The sequence below is a fragment of the Chelonoidis abingdonii genome, chromosome 17 (assembly GCF_003597395.2).
Source record: "Chelonoidis abingdonii isolate Lonesome George chromosome 17, CheloAbing_2.0, whole genome shotgun sequence".
Lineage (NCBI taxonomy): Eukaryota > Metazoa > Chordata > Testudines > Testudinidae > Chelonoidis > Chelonoidis abingdonii.
Genome location: NC_133785.1, coordinates 40,525,598 through 40,548,769, shown reverse-complemented (window position 1 = coordinate 40,548,769; position 23,172 = coordinate 40,525,598). Strand labels below are relative to the sequence as shown.

General features: G+C 58.9%; 1 protein-coding gene across 1 annotated transcript in view; it reads left to right on the top strand.

The window, feature by feature from the left end:
* The first annotated feature begins 3,735 nt into the window (after nucleotides 1-3,735).
* Nucleotides 3,736-23,172, top strand: part of QARS1 (glutaminyl-tRNA synthetase 1) — a 28,799-nt gene continuing 9,362 nt past the window's right edge. The window contains 10 exon segments of the mRNA XM_075073328.1: nucleotides 3,736-3,854; nucleotides 3,857-3,873; nucleotides 6,702-6,849; nucleotides 8,074-8,183; nucleotides 10,028-10,103; nucleotides 12,461-12,525; nucleotides 12,829-12,882; nucleotides 13,228-13,288; nucleotides 14,714-14,785; nucleotides 15,224-15,397. Coding sequence (XP_074929429.1) covers nucleotides 3,749-3,854; nucleotides 3,857-3,873; nucleotides 6,702-6,849; nucleotides 8,074-8,183; nucleotides 10,028-10,103; nucleotides 12,461-12,525; nucleotides 12,829-12,882; nucleotides 13,228-13,288; nucleotides 14,714-14,785; nucleotides 15,224-15,397 — 883 coding nt within the window. The 5' untranslated portion in view covers nucleotides 3,736-3,748.

The window sequence follows — 23,172 nt, the reverse complement described above, 5'->3', positions numbered from 1 at the left end:
ATAAACTACTCTCTGAGTACGGTTATCCAGCCAGTTATGCACCCACCTTATAGTAGCCCCATCTAAATTGTATTTGCCTAGTTTATCGATAAGAATATCATGCGAGACCGTATCAAATGCCTTACTAAAGTCTAGGTATACCACATCCACCGCTTCTCCCTTATCCACAAGACTCGTTATCCTATCAAAGAAAGCTATCAGATTGGTTTGACATGATTTGTTCTTTACAAATCCATGCTGGCTATTCCTATCACCTTACCACCTTCCAAGTGTTTGCAGATGATTTCTTTAATTACTTGCTCCATTTCTATTAACTCCTTGAGTATTCTAGGATGCATTTCATCAGGCCCTGGTGACTTGCAGGCATCTAACTTTTCTAAGTGATTTTTAGCTTGCTCTTTTATTTTATCTTCTAATCCTACCCCCTTCCCATAAGCATTCACTATGTTAGACGTTCCTTCAGACTTCTCAGTGAAGACCTAAACAAAGAAGTCATTAAGCATCTCTGCCATTTCCAAGTTTCCTGTTACTGTTCTTGTCCAGCTCTCTGTAACCCTCCCTGTTCCAACCCTCTGCTCTGCTGTCCTCACCCTCTGTTCTCATCACCCAGCCTCCCCAGACCTCTCCTCAGGCTTCTTCCACCGCATCCCACTGCCCCACACCCCTCACTGCCTGGGACAACCTCCACCAGCTGCCTCCTTTGCCCCAGGCACATCCAGTCGCTCTGCTCTCAGCTCTGGACTCCGTGCTTGCAGCCATCTCCCCCTCCTGGCTGCTAAGCACTTTCTCTACTTCACACCCCTCCATGAATGCCATGTCTCACATGACTGCTTCCCAGGCAGCCCCCCGATGGCTGTGAGCAGCCCCCGCTCAGCACAGCAATGTCCCCCACAGTGCAACCCCCCACTGAGCCGTTTTATCTTCTCTCTGATTGCACACTTCTGCGGCAGAGCCCCTGTTGGTCCTGCAAGGCCTGGCAAGATCCTAAGCAATAACCTCGGGACGTGTCCTTCGGGTGCCCTGCTGATCACAGCTTGGAACAGAGCCGAGTCAGTTTCCAAGCCCCCTGTTCAATACGTTCATGATCTGGAAAGGCGAGGGAGCAAAATACCAATTTCTTTATGTGAGTCAGGCCCAGCGACACCTGTGAGGAACTTCAGGGAGACCTGAACACACTTGGTGAATGGGCCCCAGGATGGCAAGGGAAGCTCAGTGTTGATCACTGCAAAGCACTGTACTTCGGAGCAGAAAGTCAAACTCTGGCACGTCCTGCCAACTGTATCCGCTCAGCAACCAGACCTGGTCAGCACCAGGGGACTCAATGGAGACCTCTGCTCCAGCTGCAGCTGCGGGCACAGATGCTAACTCGATGTTGGGGACATAAGGAATATGGAAATATTCTCCTGCCCTAATATAAATCGGTGGGGTGGCCTGAGGGGAGTACTGTCTGCAGGTGGGCAGCCCATCTCCCATGCGATAGCACAGAGCTAGCGGGGCCCAGAGAAGGGTGATGAGAATGATCAGGGGGCTGGAAACACGCCCCCCTTCCCATGAAGAGAGGTTGCCAAGACTAGGATGGCTCCTTTGGAAAGGTGAGTAAGAGGGGACATGCTGGAGATTAAAATCTGATCAAAGAAAATATCTTTCCACACACCCTGTTACACTGTGGAACTCCCTGCCACAGGAAGTCATTGAGGCCACAAACACTGGCTCCTCCCCTCCAACCCACAACATGTTCTAACTGCCAAGTGCTATTTGCTTTGTATTTATTTGGCCACAGAGAGGCTAGCATGGCCGAGAGTCTCAGTCCACATCTTGCATTGGGCTCTGACCCAGCCCTGGGCCAGTGAGAGGTGTCCTTTGCTCAAGACCTAAGACCCTGTCTACAGCACACAGACTCTGACTGGCACCGCCTGTAGTGTAGACGCTGAGTGGCCAGCAGCAGGCACCATGCCCTCTATTCTGCTCACAACGCCAGCCTCTGCTTTCCCCAGGCGGCCGCCAGAGCTGCTCCTCTCGCCTCCCTTCCTTCCCTCTTGCAGGCCCATTTCTCCCTCCAGGCCCCTCACGGGGACGTCTATACCGCAACCCCCTGCAGCAGCAAGTCTCAGAACCAGGGCAACCAACTCCAGCTCAGGGACTAAAAATAGCCATGTAGACCCTCCTGCTCGAGCTGGAGCCCAGGCTCTGAAACCTGGCAAGCGGGAGGGTCTCGGAGCCCTGAATGTCTACTGTGCTCTCTTTAGCCCCATGGGCAAGGGTGAAAGTGGGCCAACACGAGATGGGACGGTGTACTGGTAAGAAGTGGCCGCCAGTCCCAGTCTGTACGCAGCCGACGTTAAAGTGCTGCCGCACTGCTGGGGCCAGGGCCAGGGCCACGCAGGGCAAAGGCCACAGGCCCTTCTGAGGCAGAGAAAGGTCAGAGCAGCCCCTGTGGTGGCTTATCTTTGGCTTCTGTTGATGCACCCAGTCTGCAGGGAGGCTTGGGCTGCTTTCAGGTTGTTGACGTGACACTACAAGGTGCTGGTTCAGTTTCCTTTTGCTCTTGAGACCCAGTCAGGCCAGTGCTTTGTGATTTCATGCGTCAATTATTGATACAAAAGCCCAGGTGGTGGCATGACTTCTTGCATAATTGAAGTCCCATAAATATTGGGGAGGGAGGGGGAAACCAGCCCAAATACTGAGTCTGTGTCTCTGGCTCTTCGCCTCACTGCAGCAGCGACTGCCCAGCTGATGCCCAGTGCTGCAGACACTAATGCACCCACCCACCAGGCCAATTCAGAGCCAACACACCGAAAACGGCAGCAGCCCATTTGGCAGGCTGCAGACTCCTCCACAGAGGCCATAGCTAGGAGGATCCCAGTTGTTTTGAGAAATGGCTAATTCCCTTGTTTGCTTCTGGGAAAACAAGCCATTCCCAAGGCTTTCTGGTACCAGGGGCATTCCACAGCCCACTTGTCACTTCTGAGAATGCTGCAGACGCCCACACTGGGAAGCTTCAGCCCAGATGCCAGCAGCTCCACTGTCCCGGGGGATTGAGCTTAACTGCTGCCCTGAGTGGTGCAGAGACCGGCCCTGAGGCCTTGCAGATAATCTGGCTTTGCCCAGGAAATCGGGCGATGCACCCAGCGGTTGGGGGGCAGCCGGGGCTGGGGAAACCCAGGTGCAACCCTAACCCTAACCCTAACCCAGCTCACTCAGCCTCCCTGTGCCTGGGTCTCGCTCTGCACAAGGGGGCAGTAGCCCTGCCCTCCCCGCAGGTGGCCTGAGGACACCCCATCACAGTGTGGGAGGGGGCACCCGGGGCAGGCAGATCAAGGACGAAGGCGAAGCTGGTGTAGAGGGGGCTGCGCCGCAGCCAGCTGGCCTGGCACTTGGCACCCAGCTGTGGGGAGCCGGAGCGTGGGGGTTAACAGGGAGGCAGGGGGTTGCCCAACTCCATATACCCCCAATCCCCGCCCCCCAGGGACTAGCCCCGCCCCATCCGCCACCACGTGGCTCCCGTCTTGCCCTGGCCCTTTAAATGATGCAACCGGCAGCAGTCCTGGCTCCGCCCCCTCCGGCTGCTTCGATCCCCATTGGCTGAGTTGCAAGAGACCCAGATCCTGCCGTGCTCCTCCATTGGCCATCAGGGCCATCCTCACCTCTGATTGGTTAAGCCTCCGCAGCGCCCGCCTCCTGCTCGCTGATTGGGCGGTGCGGGCCGCGCCCCCTCGCCGGGCGGGGCAGCGGCGGCGGCGGCGGCATCATGGCGGCGGGGCCGGACGCGCTGAGCCTGTTCACGGCCATGGCCATCGGCCCTGAGCGAGCCCAAGCTCGCGAGACCTCTGAGAACGAGGCGCTGAGCGGCGCTGCTGCGAGGCCGTGACCCAGGTAACCCGTGACCATCTGACCCCGCCCCCGCCGGGCCGGGACCCGGGCCTCGCGCCCTTCCGCCTAACCCCGCCCTGACTGTTTCCCCTGCCCTCTGACCCGACCGCCTGATCCTGTCCTCTGCCCCTAGTGCCATCTGGTCCCTGACCCCTGCACCCTGACGGCCGCCCTCTGACCCCTGTAGCCGCCTGGCCCTCTGGACCCCTGCCACCCTGACCCTGTCCCTGCTGACCCTCTGCCACCCGGACCCTGCCCTCCTGGACCCCTTTTTTGCCGACCGTACTGCCCTGACCCCTGCACCCCTGGACCCTGCCCTCTGACCCCTGCCGTCGCTAATTCCTGCCCTCTGACCCCTGTGCCGTCTGGCCCTGATCCAGTGACTCCCTGCACCCTGACCCTATCCCTTCTGACCCCTGCACCCTGACCCTGCCCTCTGACTCCCTGTGCCGTCTGGCCCTGCCCCTCTGCACCCTGATCAACTTGTCCCTCTTGACGCCGACTGCATCCTGGATCCTGCCCTTGCAGGAACCTACTGTGCCGTCGTTGGACCCGTTGATCCCCTGCTAAACCCTTGATCCTTTGCCCTCTGACAGCCCTGTGCCCGCCTTCCACTTTGCCCATCTGACCCCTGCGTCCTCCTGATCCTGCCCTCCTGAACCCCCTGTGCCGTCTAGCGTCCCTGACCCCATGCATCGTCCCGTGAACCCTGCCTCTGAAGCCCTGCGTCAGTCACGCTCTGCCGTTCCTGGATAATCCTGGCCCTCTTGACCCCTTGTGCCGGCGTCTGGCCCCTGACCGCGCTGCATCCTGATTCCTGCCTCTCTGAACCCTGTGCCGTCTGGCCCTGGACGTCTTGACGCCCTGATCCATAGAAACCTGATCCTGCCCTCTATGAAACCGAGCCCTGTGCCGAAGTCTGGCCACTTGACCACCTTGCATCCTGATCCTGCCCTCGTGACCCCCTGCACCCAAATGATCCTTTCCCTCTGACGCCCTGATCCTGCCCTCTGACCCCTGTGCCGTCTGGCCCTGACCCCTGCATCCTGATCCTGCCCTCTGACCCCTGTGCCGTCTGGCCCTGACCCCTGCATCCTGATCCTGCCCTCTGACCCCTGTGCCGCCTGGCCCTTGACCCCTGCATCCTGATCCTGCCCTCTGACCCCCATCAAGGCCACTGCCCTTTGGCTTGAACACAGCGCTTCCTCCTCCCTGTTCGGCACCCCTTTCTGCAGCCACTTTCCTGCCCCTCTGTCTCCTACTCTTACCCCCCTTGGCTCGGCGCCAGCAGCAGCCCACCCTCTGCAGGCAGGGGCAGTGCAGGAGAGAGCCCCGCCTGGCCCAGCGCACCCTGGGTTCTGCAGGCTCTGCACCCCCTGGGACCTGGGCCAGCTAATGCCAGGGCTGACTTGGCCCACTGTCAGCATGGCTCATGGTACGGGTCAGGGCCTGGGTGCGGGTTGCAAACCCAGGGTGGAATCATTACCATCTGAGCCACTGTGCATAGAATCAGAGAAGAGTTTTCCTCAAACTAACCGCACTGGCAACTTCCTTGCACTTCTTCTCTGCCTGCCCCTCCCATGCTCTAGCTCGCCCCAGGGTGAGGGCACACTAGGGTAGGTTGCACTCTTTGTGTCCCAACCATGCTTTCCTGAAACAGCCACAAACCCGTTATCTTTGACAACTGAGCCCAGCTCTAGGTGTGTGAAACCCAAGCCCTGCAGCGCTGGGAACATGGAGGTGACTGCATTGGCTTTTCATTGCCATGCACGGAAACTGATTGGCAGACACAGAGCATAACCAGGGAGCTGGATTTGTATCAGTTGTGTGTTTTAACAGGGTAAGACGTGGTCAGTGACCCGATTGTTTACAACGCAGCAGTTGTATCTGGATGTGCCCCTTTCAGGGAGGCTGAGTCAGTTTTGGTTCCCAGAATGCTTCTGTCACTGCCATGGCTGAATGCTGTAAGCTAGCGCTTCTCCCTAGGGTGTGACAGGAGCCCTCGGCATGGGGCTGGGTCTCTGGGCGGGAGAGAGTGGGCTTGCAGTGTTCAGAGGTTTGGTTTTACAATGGGATTCTTTGCAACAAACAGAAACCGAAACTAGCTTCTACCCGTACAAATTAATATCAGCAATTCCTGGATAGCTCTGTCTGGGAATCCCTGTGCTGCTGATTGCAGGGCTCAGATAGGACATTTGTAATAGTCACGTGGCCTGTCCTGGCAGAGAAGCGTGTGCTCCAGGCGGAGAGAGGGGGAGAGGGAGCACTGCTTACCCGGCTGCGACTCTCAAACCACAGAGGGAGCACAGCCCCGGAGCCCCCACAAGGCAGTGCTGAGTTTGAGCTCTTCCCTCTCTCACGACCCTTCCTGAGACAAGGAGAGGGGTTTCCCCTGGTTGGCCCACTCCTCCGCCCTAGGCTGGTTTTCACTACCACACTAACTTCACAGATTTTTTTCGCTTTGGGTTTCTCAGAGGAAACGTCCCCTGCCCCTTCGATGCCAGGGCCCTGCATGGCTCCCTTTTCCCACTGGCTCAGGCCGGGTCTACACCCAAAAGTCAGGGCGACCTAGTGTTGCTCAGGGGCATGAGAAATTCAACCCTGATCACTGTAGTTAAGCCGGCCTAAGCCCTGGTGCAGACAGTGCTAGTCTGACTGAATAATTCTCTCATCGACCTCACCACCCCCTCTCGCTGGGTGGGTTTGCTACGGCCACGGAAAAGCCCCATCTGTCGATGGAGAGAATCTGCACCCCAGCAGTGTAGCCATGGCAGCACTGATAGTGAAGAGGTAGTGTCGCTCGAACTATGTTCTTCCTTCCTGGGCTTCAGGCACAAGGAATCCTGGGCCCAAGTGTTGACAAGGCGACTGGAACCCTCCTGTACAATGTGGCGTCCCGGCTTAAGGACCAAAAACGTCTTCGTTTCCTTGTGGGCTACGTCACCAGCAAGAAGATTGTCACAGACTTGCAGCTAAGTGGTATGATATGGGAGGCAGGTAGCTCGATCTGCTCCCCTCTTTCCCATGTACAGCATGGGCTCTGCTGACCCAGCCTTGGCCTGAGATCTATCAGCTCAGCCGGGTTTGAATTCCCTGCTCCCACTCCCAGCCAGGCTGCAGCCTGCTCTGTGCGTGCAAAGTGCTACCCAGCTCCCTTTGCTGCAGCTGTGTCTCACCCTCTTGTGCCTGTGGTTCAGTCTGGGGGATAATTCCCAGTGTAAATCGGACATTTCAACCCTTGCCCAGCAGTAAAATATGTGTGTTCTCTCCCGAGCCTCAGGCTTTCCCTACTTCAGCTGCCTGCGTGGTCTGTCCCACAGCTTAGCCTGGTCACTCCAGGCACAGGCATCAGCGCAGGCTCCTCTGTGGTGGTCTCTGCCTGCCCCTGGTAGCCAGACCCCGAGGCTGCTTCCTTTCGGTGCTGCATGTCTGCGCCTGCATTAACAAGGAGGAGCATTTTCTCGTGGAGTTGTCTCCCCAGGGAAGGGAGGGGAGCACCTAACACATAAATCCTTTAAACAGGGCTGGACAAAGACCTGAGAAACATGCCGTAAGGAGCATCCTGCCCTGGCCTGTGGGTGGGAATAAGGAGCCCCAACAAGTCTTGTGCCTTGGATCCCAACCTGTGCAGTGGGCTGTGTGAGCTGCTTGCTGCAGGGCCCATAGTCTGGTCCCAGCATGGATAGCGGGAGGGTGCTGGGCATGCAGCCCCGCCGGACCAGTGCATCCCATGTCTCAGCTGAGCAAGCACCCTGCAGTAAGCCTGTAGAGCAGCCCCTGGGACCCAGCGGCACATGGGGGCAGCACTCTGTGAGCTTGGCACAGGCACGAACCCCCTTAGAGTTCAGGAACTGGCCTGGCTTTGTACCAGGATCAGATCTGGAGGGAATGTGTCCAGTCCAAGGCAGCAGAGGGGGAATCTGATACCTGGGGGTTGGAACAGGAACCAGTTGACTGATGTCCTGCCTTGCCTTCTGCTTTGCCTGGTCCGGGCTTATACTGTGAGACTTGGACGACATGAGCCTGAAGCCCCAGGCAGAGGGGCCAGCTGCTGCTGCCTGGGTGCAGGGCATGTGTCTAGGAGACCCTTGTGGACAGGCAGAGACCCCCATGGGGTCTCCTGGCTTCTGGAGCCTGGTTGAAGCAGCCCACGGCACTGCGTGGAAATACCGCTCGCCTGAGCTGCTTGTTTGCCTCCCCCAGCTGCCCTGGAGTACGTGCGGAGCCACCCTCTGGACCCCATCGACACGGCAGACTTTGAGCAGGAGTGTGGAGTGGGGGTGGTCGTGACCCCAGAGCAGATAGAGGAGGCTGTAAGTACAAGGGCCTGGTGTGGGGAGGGAGTGAGCAAGGGGCCTCCCTGCACAGAGCTGTGGAAGGGCAGCCCATGGCTTGGGGTGCCAGGAGGCCATGTTAATGGCACTACAGGCAGCAGTGTCGTCAGTGGGGTGCAGCCCTGGTGAGTTTGGCTGGTGTCCCTGCTCCTAGCGGCAGTGGTGGGGCTGTTGCTGGCAGGAGGCTGTTCCTGTTAGCGTGCTGCTCTCGGGGGCCTGGGAGAGATCGCTCCTGTTTCAGGACTCGTCGCTGAGCCTCTGTGACGATGTGGTTCTGGCGGGACCCAACTGAGGTGCCAATCCAGGACCAATTGCTCAAACAGGGCAGTCACAGCCCCAGGCTGGGGTTTTTCCACCTCTAAGGCAAACCAAACCAGCCAGACAAAATGACTTTGGTGTCACCCACTGGCCAACCACAAGTCACACAAGCAATTTCCTTAGACACCCCAGTCTCCCAGTATCACCACCAGTCCCACCCGTCCTGGGGATGAACGGTTATGAAAACCAACACCCCAGGAAAAAGAAAAAGGTTCTCTTCGATCCAAAGACCAAGCTACCAGACCCAGAGTCAATATTCAGCATCAGATCTATCCACAATCACGCTGTTGCCAATGTATCTCTTTAGAATCTAAATCTAAAGGTTGAGTTATCATTAAAAGAAAGAATAGAAGAATAGATTAAGAGCCTAGAATTGGTTTTAATTCATTACGAATCCAATTACATGCAGTAGATGGCGAAAGTCCTCTGGTTCAGCTTGTAGCAGTGATGGAGTAACAGCATTTTCAAATCAGTCTCTTGAAGTCATCCCGCTGGGAGTGGGTCTATTCAGTTCCTTTGTTCGAGCTTCAAGCTCTGTAGCAAGAGTACCGTCCATGAGTAAACAGCAGGATTGAGACAATGGAGATGAGGCTATCACTATATAGGCTTCTGAGTAACTAAAGACCTCTTTGTCTCTATCTCTGTGGAAATTACAGCCAAAATGGATATTGGAGTCACATGGAGCAACGTCCTGGCACTTTTGCTCAGTCACAAGGCGTATCTGCCTCCTCTCAATGGGTCAGTTGTGTAGCTGATGGTCCTTAATGGGCCATCAAGCAGGCCAGGCAGAGCTAACACCAGCTTGTCTGGGGTGTCACCCAGAACTGCAGCACAAGTTTGAAATACAGACAGTATAGAGCCAATACTGGTAACTTCAACTACCAAATGAGCCAGACAGCGTAATCATAACCAGCGACCCAGAACCTGGTCTTAGACACCTGATATGACCCCCTTACATAAGATTTGGTGCCACTACAGGACCTTGGTTGCAACCCATGTTCTATATGGTCCCAGTTTATATCAATAAGGTCACAGCCTCCCGTGCTCCTGAGGCTGACACCAGCCTGGACCGGAGGTGCCCTGTGACCGCTGTACTTGCAGGGCTGCTGGGGCTCTGTGTCAGCCAGAGTGGATGGCTGGGGGGTGAGTGAGCTCTGCAGGGACTAGGAGGCGGATAGTGCCCATTGCTGTGCATATCAGAGCCCCGCCAGCAAGGATGGGGCCAGCTCAGCGGACGGGCCCAGGCTGCCCTAGAGCCTCTCCCCAGAGGAGATGAGGGGGCCCTCGCTGCTGTGGAAGCTCCTTGCCGGCATGGCCGTACCGGTAGCTCCCTCGGGTGTCTGAGCTCTGCCCATCTGGCCCTTGCGGTGGCCTTGCCCTGTCCGCGCCGGTGCCAATCCCCCTTTCCCATCGCTGAGAGGAGTTTATGTGTGAGTCTCTGCCCTGCAGCCCGTGTTCCCTGCTCACTCCCGCCTGGCTCATTTGCATTCTCCTGCTCACTCTAGGTGGAGGCAGCCGTTAACAAGCACCAAGCCGAGCTACTGTCGGAGCGGTACCGCTTTAACATGGGGCTGCTGATGGGTGAGTCAGCAGCTCAGGTGGGCCAGGGGGTGGGTCTCCAGGGGGGTGACCTGTGTGCAGTTCTCCATGGCATAGATCAAGAGGTACCACCCCCCCAGGTGTGTCCCTTGGCTCTGTTCCCTCCCACCGTGCTGGGCTCACTCCTTGTGCTTCTAACAGACCAGGCGCAGCGTCCATGTGCCCATCTCCTCTGCACCTGCCCGCCTCTGTGCCTCCTGTTCTGATGCCTCTCCCAGAGCACCCTGCTTTCCCAGTTCTCCAGGATGCTCCCCACCCCTGCCACCTGCCCCACATCTGCCAGAGCTCCTTAACCACGCCTGGGGGCCGGACCAGGGCGGGAGGCATCGTCCAGTGCCCTGCTGTGAGCACTGTGCAGTGTCTGCTCAGCTGCTGCTCCAGTAACTCACCTGAGGGCCACCGCCAGAGCGCGCAGCAGGGCCAGGTTCAACCACAGCTTGTTGGCCAGGAGCCTGCAGAAAAATTCTGGAGCTGAGGTGGTGCTTGTGCCTAGGAATAGGCCGCCAGGATCTGGCCCTGTGCTGGTTGTCTCTGCCCTCCTGACCCTCGGGCTGGCGGGATCTGGTTTGAGGGCTAGCTCCCTGGTGGTGCTGCCGTGTGTGCCCCTAGTCTAGAGGATCCACCTGGAAATGCTTCTGAGAGCCAAGTGGCTGCGAGCAGGGCTCCTCCCCAGCCGCCCTGTGCCCTGGCACCGCTGGGGCTCTGCTGGGCTGCATTGAGGAGGTTCCCTGGCCTGTGGATCTGGCTATTGCAGAGATGTGTGTTGAGCCATAGAGGGCAGGGATTGCCCATGCTGGCATATTGGCTGGAGTCCCCCTCTCCTGGGCTCCTTGTGTGTGTGATTAAAACCATCGCTGGCTCCTGCGGCTGCCTCGGCTCCGGGCCCCTCGTGGCGCTCACACCCTGCAAACAGGAACTTGTTTGGAGCCAGAGTCAGAGAAGACAGACCACCAGCCCCGCTCAGCCCCCGCACGCTGAGCCCAACAGCCAGACCTAGATCCAAGTACAGGGTTTGCGGTTTCCTGGGAAACTGATTTAGCGCAGGGCACTGGCAAACAGCAGCCTGAACCCGCTTGAACCTGGGAAAAGAACCACATCAGTGTCCAGGAACACAAAGTGAGTCTTTTCAGTCTTTCCATACATCCATTCAGTGCAAGGAACAGGCTCTACCCAGCTACTGCCCTGCACAGCCAGATGGACCTGGATGGGCAGCCTGCGGCTTGGCGGCTGCTGCCCCCCTGCAGTTCTGCATTATTGGCCTTTCCATGCTCTTGAGTGGGTTTGTTTCGATAACATAGAAATGAGTCACGAGATGTCACGTCCTTCAGAAAACACTGACCCAGGATGTACCTGGGCATTTGGCTGCTCAGCGGTACATTTACGCAGCTTGCTGCGCCCTCTGCTGCACTTTTACTGTGTGTTTGTACAGCCCTGAATTAATCTCTGAATCTGCAGCCTTGTGAGCATGGAAGAGGAAGTGCAGCGGCAACGAGACAGTTTTAAATAGAAAACACCCTAAACTGGGATTAACTAGTATTCCTGGGGCAATAGAAACCATGGTTTCACCTGGTGAAAGCCAGCTCTGGTCCATCCCTGCCGAGGGCCCCAGTGCCCAAGGCCCCCATGGCAGGGAAGTGAGCCAGTGACCTGCACCCCAGGCCGCAGAGGATGGCAAACCCCCCCGAGGTCACTGCCCCTCTGCCCTGGGGCGCTCGGTTAGCCCCGGAGCAGGTGAGCGAGAGTCCGCTGCCCAGCACTGAGAGGGAGACGGCTCGGTGCCCCTCAGAGCCCTGGACAACATCCTCCTTCCTTGCGGCTCCTGAGCCAACTGGGCAAGTGTGTGTGTTGCTAGCCAGGCTGGGAGCCGCTGTGCAGGATGGACCGTTAGCAGCACTGACTGTGTTTGGTGCTGTGCAGATGTCTCAGCGCTGCCCCTGCCCGGGAGAGCTCCCCAGCCCTGCCACGAGCGAGTGTGCAGGGGGGACACCCAGCTGTACAAGATCCCTCAGGGCTGGCACTGGCTGACCCGAGAGAGCTGTGCAAAAACATCCCTGCCATGGCTAACCTCTGCCCAGCCGCCCTGGGGGCAGCGGCCCTGGGAGCCCCAGTGTCCCCAAGTGTAGGCCCATTCTGCAACTCCCTCACCCTTGTGCGGCCGGGGCCCTGCTCCGCCTGGTGGCTTTGGGGCCTTGTCCAGGTTGGCAGCAGAGAGGCTGCTGGAATCTGCCTGTGGCTGAGTGAGGCTGGGGCCCTGACTCAAGGGGGAGGTGCCGTTGCCTGTCCCGGGGGGATCCCTGAGCTGGGTCTGCCCACACCCGTCCCTTTGTGCTCACTTGCAGGTGAGGCACGTGGCAGGCTGAGGTGGGCAGATGGCAAGAGCATTAAGAACGAAGTGGACCTGCAGGTAGGTGCGGCTGGGCCGGGCTGCCAGCGAGCAATGGGGCCTGGCTTCTGAAGGCAGCGCTGGCCCTTACGAGCCCTGCGCCTGGCTCGTGGCCCACGCGGGAAGTGCCTGGGCACAGGCCCGTGGCCCAGGCAGGGCAGTGGAGGGATGTCCTGCTGGCACTGCTGAGGAGGGGGACCATTGAGATCCTGTCTGGGCTGCAGCCTGAATATGGTCATGGGGGGGCTGGTGGGGGAGGGAGCTCCACCCAGACTCCTTGCCCCCCGTCCACCCCTGTTTAGGCTCCACTCCCCTCTCCTGCAGGTGCTGCACTTGCTGGGCCCAAAGACAGAAGCTGACCTGGAAAAGAAACCAAAGGTACTTTGTGAGCAGGAGGGGAGCCCTGAGCCTCGCTAGCTGGGGGTGTGTGCCCTGGGCGCCGGGCGGGGAAGAGCCGGGCGGCTGGCGGTGCCCCTGGGCGCCGGGGGGGAGGGGCCGGGCGGCTGGCGGTGCCCCTGAGCGATGGGGGGCACATATGAGGTCAGTGGAGCTGAAGGGGGCTGGAGCCATTCCCCTTCGCTGCATGGCCAGGGCCCAGGCTCGTTCTGGCTGCGGGAAGCCAGCGTGGCGGGAGACGTGGCCCAAGGGGACGAGGCTGCTTTGCGGGGCCGGGCCAGGCGGAGCCTGTGAGCGCTGAAGGCTGCTCCCGTTCTGTCCTGGCAGGCTGGGAAGGCCAAGCCGGCCGAGGCGGAGAAGCAGCAGAAGGCAGCGGAGGAGGAGAACGGTGAGCTGCTGTGGGGGCCTGGCTGTGCAGGGTCTGGGGGCTCCCCGCATCCTTGTCTGTGCCCTCATGGGTAGCCTGCTGCAGCGGGGCTGGGGAGGGTGCCGCCCGGAGAGCCTGACCTGGGCTGCTCCATGCGCCCCTCAGCAGATAAAGCCAGGCAGCAGCTGGGAGGGCTTCCCTTGTCCCCGCCCAGGGGTCAGTGCTAGGGCCAGCGGGGCGTTTGCTCTCCCTGGGGCTGCTGCGGGGCACCCGGCCCATCTCCCACAGCCCCTGGGCAACTCTCCGGGGCAGGGACCTCGCAGCTGGGTCTGGGTTCGGGGCAGCCAGTGGAGTCCAACCGGGGCCCAGCTCAGCTCAGTTCCGCAGGGTTAAGCCCGGCCCTTGGGCTGCTGCTGCCTGGGCTGCAGCGCTCTCTGGAGCCAGGCAGTGCCCTGCGCTGAGCACTGTGCTCGGATGCCCCCTCACGCCTAGGGCTGCCTGTGGCACGGCCATTGCACAGGCCCCGGCTGGGTTCCATAGGTTACGATGGTGCCTTGATCTCAGGGCAGGGCCGTTCCCCTAGGGCTGCAGCCTGCAGCAATCCGGGTGCCAGGGTCCTGGCGGGGGCATGAGCCCAGCATCTGCAGCACGTCCTGTCCCTGGAAAACACTATTCACCAGTCGGGACCTGTGCGTGCCAGTGTGTTACCTGGGGGGTGCTATGAGGACAGGGCCATCTAGTTCCCGGCTCCCGAGCGGCCCAGTCCCTGGCCATACTGATTGGTCCTGGGAACTGCATTTCAGTGTGCCCTCTCTTGCCCCCGGGCCTGGGGCATCTCCTCCTGGGGCGTGGGGCTGCCCCCCACCTACCACCATGCCCCCTGGGGCCTCAGAGCTCCTCCTGAGGTGTGAGGCTACCCCCCACCGGCCTCCGAGAGCTGTGGAGCTGACTGCCAGGCCAGCCCCACTCTGCAGCACTAACTGCACATGCAGGGTCCCTTGTGGGCTCCTGTGCTTGCCCCACCCCTGGAGATGGCATATCGGTCTCCTTGCCTTCAGCTGGGAGCTGGCGGCCTGGCCTGGGCCCTGATTCCTGCTGCTTAGCGCCCCCATCCTCTGGCTTTGCCTGCTGCTGCTGTCCATGGGCAAGGGACATGGGGGGACCAAGGTCCCTCCCCTGCTGGCTCCGTGGTCCCTGCTGCATGGCTGATGGTGGGCCAGCTCCTGTGCGGGTCTTGGCTCTCGGGAGGGGCAGGCCAGCCGTGGCTGGAAAACGATTGGAGAGTTCCCAGGCTGGGAACTGGCCTGGGCTGACAGGGCAGTGCAGCGAGGCCAGCCTGGGCTGGTGGGTGCCCCAGGGGAAGGGCCTTGGGCCGGGCGGCGCTGGAGGTCTGGGAGCAAGGGGCTGGGGCAGAGGCTAACATACCTCGCCCCCCTGTTCCCACAGGTGGAGTGACCCTGGAAACAAAGTCGCTGATGGAGCAACTGAGGGGAGAAGCCCTCAAATTCCACAAGCCAGGTGAGTGCGGCCTGGCTGCTCTGGGCTCCTGGGGCCTCGGCCTGGCAGCCTGGGGCTGCTCTCCACTGGCTCTGGAGCCACTGCTCAGAGGCTCGGGTTGGGAGGGTCCGTCCCATGCTGGCTGGGCAAGGTCGGGTCCTGCTGTTAATCCTGCCCCCGGTGTTCTGGAGCCTGTGCCAGGAGCGCCCTATCCTAGCCTGGCTTCTCCGGGGGCACTGGAGCCTCCCACCCCAGCCTGGCTCCGGTGCCCCAGGTAGGCAACCCAGCTGTGGAGCCCTGGGGTAGTTGCTGGAGCAGGCCCTGTGCTGCTGCTGAGGCGCAGCAGGCTAGGCCCATTAGCAGAGGGGCGTGCATGTGGAGTCCCATGCGTCCCTCCCGGCCAGGGACTTGTGCCCCAGCCCTCCCCCTCCCCGTGCTCACAGCTCCCTGCTCCCCCAGGTGAGAACTACAAGACAGAAGGCTACGTGATCACGCCGCACACCATGGCCTTGATGAAGCAACACCTGGAGATCACTGGCGGGCAGGTGGGTCAGGCTCTTCCCCCAGCTCCTCTGCAGTGTCTGGGGCTTGCCTGCTCCTGTCACTCGTTAACCACAGTTATGAGTGCTGTCCGTCTATTCATTAACCCCACAATGGGCCTCAGAGGCCATTAGGCACATGGGGAAACTGAGGTACAGGTGGGAGACATTTGGTGGCAGGGTCAGCAGAAGAGCTGGGGATAGAACCCAGGAATGGGACAGACCCCTCCAGACCCTCCTCTGCCCAGTTTCTGGCGAAAGGGGCGTCAGACACCACAGAGACCCTCCTTCCTGCTGAGTGGAAGCCAGCTGAGTGAAATGGGGAGGGGCCAGGCCAGCACCCCCACCGCACCTCCTAGCAAGGGCAGCAGGCCCTGGTCATCCAGCAGCAGCTGGAAGGGCTGTGGCATCTCCCCTGGGTACCTGGCTGGTCCCCTCTCCACCCCAACTACTCCCGCTCACCCCCCCTACAACTCCTCATAGGTTCCTGCTCTGCCTCCCTCACCCCCCACTCCCCATCCCATAGCCTGGGCACTCCTGCTACCCCCCAGCCACTGCCCCCACCCCTTGTATCCAGCTATTCTCCTCCTCCACGCCCAGAACCCAACCATTCTGCCCCCCCGGACCCGTAACCAGCCACTCCACCATGTCCTGGATGGCGGTGAAGTACTTTTCCTCCTCCTTCTCGGGGTTGGTGTCATCGTACCGCAGGAAGCACACGCCCCCATTGGCCTGAAGGGGGCACGGTGTGGTTAGCCAGCTCCCAGCACCCCCTGCGCCCGCAGCCCCGTTCACCCCCGCAGCCCCACCAGCCCCCATGCCCACCCCCGCACCTCCTGCGCCTGCAGCCCTGCCAGCCCCTGATCGCAGAATAATGATCAACAGGGGCAGTCGGCCCAGCGTGGGGCAGGAGATTGTGAGGAAGGGAAAATAAGAGGCAGGGGTCAAACCCCGAGGGAGCAGGAGGCGATTCACCAGCAGGGGAGGAGTCACTGAGGGCGGCAAGTCACAGCAGAAAAAACAGGAATTGGTAGGGGTCACGAGGGTCCTTTTGAATTGGGGTGCGCCAGCAGGAAAAAGCCGTCGTTCGCTGTTTCTCTCTGCCAGGCCTCCCTACGGTTTACCTGGCTATAGATAGGAGTAATGACTCGTTCAGAACATCGGCAAGATTAAGCCGCCACTTTGTTGAGAGGGTGCGATGGTTGATCCACGGCCTTCTGATTTCTTTCCACTCGTTGCTTGGCGACGTAGGCCCGCTGGCCCCGGAGAAGAGAAGACTGTCACGCCCGCCCCCACACACGCAAAGCCACCACCCAGCACGGGGACCCACGCAGCCTGGCGGCAGGATGATGGCCCAGGCTGCTCCTGCAGGGATCCCCATCCAGAGCTCCGTCCCTTCCCCAGAGCGGCCATGGGCCACACCTGCCCCCCAGAACAGCCTGGCTCCGCACCGCGCGCGGGTGCGCCCCCACCCACGTACTCTCCCACACACTCACCGCCCGGATGAGCTCCACGGCCCAACGTACCAGCCCTGCTCGAAGTAGCCTGAGGCATGCGTCACGGCATCCGCCGGCTTGTAGCCTATGGCAGATGCGAGCCCTATGTTTAGTGATAGACCCTTCCAAATCTTTCCCTCTCTCATCTTATACCTCCCCGCCTCCCAATTCACCCAGATCCCGCACCACCATGCCTCAACCCCGGCCTCATAGCCCCACGAGGATTTCAGGGGCTGCCCGTTGCCGTGATCAAATGGGATTTCCCCTTGCTGCATTAGGTGATGGCTGATGCCTTCGTAACCCGGCATGGTCGCCAGGAAGGGATGTGAACCAGGTGCCAGCGAGACAAAGAGAGAAAAGAGGAACAATTGTGTTGTCGGAGGTGGGGTGAGGCTGGCAGGTCTGTGTGAGCGACTGGAAGGGGGGGCAGCCAGGCCGGCCTTGGCCAGGACTCCCAAGATGACTTTGGGAGCTTTGATAAGGTCCTGATTCTGTGCTAACGAGCTCTGCCCTTCACTGTGATTTCCTGGTTTCGACTGAATAAAATCCTCTGTTTCTCCCCGCCTGGCCTGAGAGTCACCGTCTGCCTTGCAGTGGGGGGGCGTCCCTTGGGCTGCCCAGGACCCGCCCGGGCCGACTCGCCCGGTCCCGGTAACCGTACCGAAACACATGCAGCTTGTCCACCGGCTCGACCCGGTTCTTCTTCTCTCCTCATCCCGTGCGATGATGCTTGTCGGCCATGCTCTGACCGGGCCGCTCCATCATTGACATATCCCCCTCTCCCCATTTCACTCACCCCAGCCCTCGGCCTTCCCCTTCCACTCACTCGTGATTGCTCCCTACTCCCCACTTGTCCCCATCATGGCTTTTCCTCATGTCTTTCCCTGCTGCCAAAAGGGCGAGGGTGTGCCCCGGTGTGTTGCACCTGAGAGTGTGGGCATATGCTGTGGGGGTGAGGCGGGGCTTCTGGAATGCTTCGTTGCCCCTGGACAGTAGGTCTCTGTCCCAAGTGTGGCATGGGTGGCCACCCGCCCCTTCTGCCTCTCCAAGGAGCACCGTCTGCTCAAGAGAGGAGCGCATCCATCAACCCACTCCCGACTCCCATGGCCCGCCCTCTCGCCCCCTGACTCAGTGAGTCGCACGCCAGGCAGCCCAGCGATCGCCGCAGGGCGGCTTGACCCACGGCCGCCGCATCCACCCGCTGGCGGCCACCCAGATGAGCCCAGACCCACCTCGACAGCGCCTCCCGACTCACCCGTTGCTTGGAGCCCCCCCATTGGAATGGCTGACCGCACGTTTCCCGGGCAGCACTTGTGCGGGACCGGCCACCCGGGGAATCTTGCGGCCCGGAGCCCTTTCCGCTCGACAGACCCATCTCCAGCCCTGTAGATGGACTATCCGCTATCTGCCCGGACCACGAACCCTGTGCCCAATGACCCGCCACCCCCTACCTACACCACATAGCACACTGGAAATTGCCTACATTAACTGTGAATGCAGCAGGCCCTGGTCATTACCCAGTCAGAACAGTGGCGCGGCCTCATCCCCGCCCCATGCATCCGTGTTGGTACCCTCTGGCTAGAGTCCCGCTCTCCACCCGCGATTACTGCTTCGACGCTTTCGACCCGCTCTCCTCTCCCTGCAAATATCCTCAGTGGTTCCTAGCTAATTTGCCTTCTCACTCCACCCCCACTTCCCTGTCCCATAGACCTGGGCTCCCTGCCTACCCCACAGCCCACTGCCCACACCTCCTTGGCTCATTTGCTCCATCCTCGCCTAACCTCACTTTCCTCCTCTACGCCCCATGTAACTCCCAACCCTATGGTTCTTGTCCCCCGGCTCCCGTACCCAGCTCACTCGCTTCCCCCCAATTCTACGCCTCGGTTAGGTGGCTCTGTGTTTTACTTGAAAGCCAGAACTGACAAATGTTCGCTCCAAGATCTTGCCTTCCCGTAGTCGCTCTCAGACTTATTGAATTTACCGTTCAATGTCATTTTCGTACCGCCAGGTTCAGAGCACTCGACCCCGCCCTTCCGCCTGAAATGTGGATTTGAAACGCAGTGACGAGTGTGAGATCAGCTGCCGCCTTCTCAGCTCACCACCCCTGCGCCCGCAGCCCGTTCAATCTCCGTCTCGCGCCTACCCAGCCCCCCTACCCGCCCCTTCGGAGGCCTTACTTATCACCAACCCGTTATGGCTCTTAGCGTGCTGCGCGCCGAGCCCGCGCTAATGTGTCCATCTCAATAGCCACTCTCACAAGTAGCTCTACACTAAACCTCTCATCTCACCTTTCGCCATCCCCCTTCTCCACAACTTCCACAACTCTTTTATTCCATGGCAGGATGTTCCTAGACCATCCCCACATTCACACCCCTTACGCGCCCTCCCACCACACCGCCTTGAGAGGTACACGCTATCCCCGTCCCTATCCCTCGACGCTCTGGCACCCTGTCCTCCCAACAGCCCCACCAAGCCCTAGCACCCCTCATGCACAGTGCCCCAGTCTTTCTGCCCCTTATCGCACTGACCGCCGCATCTACACCTCGGATGACCTTGACAGTCAGTCTCCGCTCCACTGTTGTTAAGTGCCACCGTCATACGAGCCAACCGTTCCTCTGTGCCCGCTCATGACATTCGCGTGCTCAGAGCAGCGGCGATCTAAGCCCCCACACCCGGCCCCCGCACACCCTCAGACAACCCCCTTTACTCAAAGAGACCCGATGCTCCTGCCCACCAGCCCACCTACTCCCTACTAGGGGCCCTGCACCCCCTTTGGCCGAGTCAGACGAGCCTGCTGACCCCACGGCCCTTCCCCATACATAGCCCCATTTGCACCCCTTTCCTGTGCCTACTACCCGTCCCAGAGTCCCTGTGACCCAATTACGACACACTTATATATGTCATTATGCTCCCACTTCTCGACGTACAATACTGTGTCTCGTCTCCTATCTAACGGACGAGTGACGCAGCAGGTCGGGGCGCCCAGCTGGGATCAGAACCCGTCCAGTGCTCCGGGCTACTTCCTTTTCTGACTTCTGCTTCCGTTGTTAGTAGGTTTGTGGCTATCCTCTCTAGTATTTCTTCGTGCTCTGCGGTCAGACTGTAAACCCCATGTCCATTTAGTGTAATGTACGTCCTCCTTTGGGTCCTCATCTCAGGTTTCAAGGTCAGTTTTAATTACACTTGGTAGATTCAGGGCTTGCCAAGAGACTCCTCTGAGAGATTTAGTCCAAGCCCCTGCTCGAAGCAGGGCCAACCCAACAATATTCCAGTCAGCTTGTCAAGCTGGGCCCTAAGAGGAGACCCTACTAAGGAGTAAAAAGATCTAGCAACACCTCCCGTTAGCCAACCTTCCAAGTGCCTTCTACCACTCTCTGAGGGAACAAGTTTTTGTGAGTATCCAACCGGAACCTCCCCCACCTGAATTGGGAGCCATGTCTTTCAATGGTCAGTCAGTCACCTCACTGAGAGAACAGTCTTATATTCGTCTCGTGCTCTTATGAACCGCCGTCAGGGTATTGAAAGCAGCGTGGGCTCCCACATATCGCGCCTCAGCTCTTCTCTTCTGTGAGACTAAACCAATCCCAGTTCCCCAGGTCGTAGCCCAGTTTGTCGTGAGCCAGACAGAAGTCATTCGGAAGAAGTGAGGGTGCGCGACTCACCGCTCCCCTTCTCCATATCCCTGATTGTCTCTGTGGTCTGTGATCACTCAGTTACTCGAGGCTGTGAGCTCACCTCCTTCACATACCTGTCGCCTCATGTGGATGACGTTGGTTACTCTCCACTGTGCTGCCCGCTCATGCTGCTAGTGCTTTCCTTTGCACCTGGGCGACGTGAGAGACAGCTAGCGTTCCTCTTCACCGCTAGCCAACTCCAGGCTGGGCTCTCTTACTCATGCCTGCGTCCAGGGCTTGCATGGACATCAGGTTACACATTGATGGGCTGGGCCAAAGGCTCGTGCGGTGAGACCCTACTCGCCAGCTTCACGCTGCATGGGTCCTATATCCGGCGCGTGCCTTACATCCCCTGCAGGGCCTAAAAATTGATTCCTTTTTCCCAGGTCATCCAGGCAGGAGGCGTGACACTTGTTTGGACTCATGTTATCGCTCGTAACTGTCACAACTTGCTACCAAATCGGCTCCAGGCCCAGTGCCTCGGCTCCACTCTTTTTTCCCCATTCTGTATATATTTTAATTTGTTCCGGGGCTCGGCTCACCTTGGCTACTGCTGTAGGGACCCTGCGCCCCGGAATGGGATGCTCTGCTTCGATTCGGGTTGAATTTTTGGTGTTCTTGTAGGCGTCGAAATTTCCTCGTTTCAAATCCTTTGAATGTAGGTCCCTTCTACACAATCCTCCTTAGAAATTGGTGCACAAACCATATTAGCCCGAAGTTTTGATGATTCGAATGGCCTTCTTAGCGTGGCGAATGTTACAGTCTGTTAGTACATAAGGTCCCGTTGGGTACATAATACATACACGGGTTTGGTATTAGATGGACTCGCGTCACACCCACATCTGAGGACACGTGACTTTGACACAGCCCACATGACCCCAGGGTCCCTGTGACCTACTTAACCAGCCTCCAATCTAATCATTTCATTAAACTCGATCACACATGGGCAGCTAAGGCTCATGCTAATCTTGAAAAGGCACCAGCCTCATGCCCCTCGCAGGCACCCAGCCCCCACCCCTAGACCTGGACTTGGCCCACCAGGCCAGGCTGGCCTCCAGCCCTGGGTTGACACAGTGGAGTCTTCCTGATGGACGAAGGAAGTGTAAGCTTTACCGCCCTAGAAACAGCAAAGCATACCAGCTTCCAGAATCAGTAGTACTGGATGCGGGTGGGATCTCAGCGAGGCTTACTCTTAGAGTAGCCCTGCGAATCTCTCCCCTGCCAAGCTACTAAGTCTACAATAGACCCAGCCCCTCTGAACCCTGACCTCTGCCACGAGGTGTGGATGTTATGTTGGGTTGCCAAGCGCGTCACAGGTAGGCGGTTTTGCGCCCAGGAGCAGAGCCCCGGTGCTGGCGCAGGGTATGCTCAATGAATCTTAGTGTGTAACAAATCCCACTGTACCCGGACATGTGAGTAAATAGAACTTAATGTTTTCTCGAGAAATTAAATTATTACTTTCGTTTGGTGCCCTCAGTGTCCCCTAGCAGTTCTTAAGCATAAATCTAAGGTGGAATAGGAAGAGCATAGAGGTTAAGTGTTGTGATTGTGCTGCAGAGCAAAGGGCCAGTGCACCTAAATGCCTATGCGCCACTCGGTATAGCCACGCAATTCTTCCTAGCAACTGTATGCCTGCGGCCTCCTCTCTAAAGGTGCCAACTGAAGGTGTTGGAGACAAAGGAATCAGATGTGCAACCTCCTGGCCCGGGAAAGGGCGTTTGAGCAGACTCAGAGGAGGTGGCTGGAGGGTTGTTCCCATCTGCAGCTGGCTGTGAGAGGTAGGCAGTAGAATTGCGCTGAGTGGTGGTGTTCTGGCCTACACATGCTCCCCAGAATGACCGGTCGAGGGATCCGGTCTCTCTTAACAACTAGTAATCAAATGTATCAAGCCACCCAATCGGTACCTACGAGCCCTGTGATTTTAACCCGTCCTCCTGCTCATCAACCTTAACTACCTCTGTCCTTAACTGCGTCTGTCCTCTGATAGTCCACGTATGCGAAACTGGAAGTGGGCAGGCTCTGCAAAGGACTCCAAGTCGCGCTTCCCCAGTCGCAGCTCTCGCTCTGGGCCGAGAACTCGCTCTGGTGCAAGTCAGAGAAAAATATGGCCAGAGGATGCTGAATGCGCCAAGGAGAGACCCAGGAGGTGAAGCCGTGTGAGCTTTCTTGCCCTGAACAAGTTCTGCTCCAAGGGAAGAGAGGCTCCCCAAAGTCCTGACTGCCTTGTGGGGACCAGTACCCCAGAGCATTGCCAGGAGATGACTCCCGTGACACAGGGACTGATGCGTGATGCGGTCCGCAGTGGGGCCATGGGCTGCATTTGCGCGAGACATAAGCAGTGCCTTGCCGAGTGGCACACTGCTAACATTCCGCCTGCTGACTGACATCATAATACAGAAACAGTTTGGGAGCTGATGGACTGCTGGCGCAGTGCCTTCAGAAAGGCTGTCGTGGTTTGTCGACCCGCTACTAATAGGAAGAACGTAGCTAGCCAGACGCTAGCAGTGGGTGCTGGGCCGGGTAGCAGGGAGGTGCCGGGCACAGGCCTGCGGACACAGTGAGTGCAAAATGCCTCTGGTGCCAGGGACACGAGGGCGGCGAGGCTCAGTGTGGGCAAGGGCTGCTGGGTGTGGGGGCTGGTGGGAGTGGATTGAGTGGGGCTGCAGTGGTTGACATGGAGGTGCTGGGCTCCAGGGCCT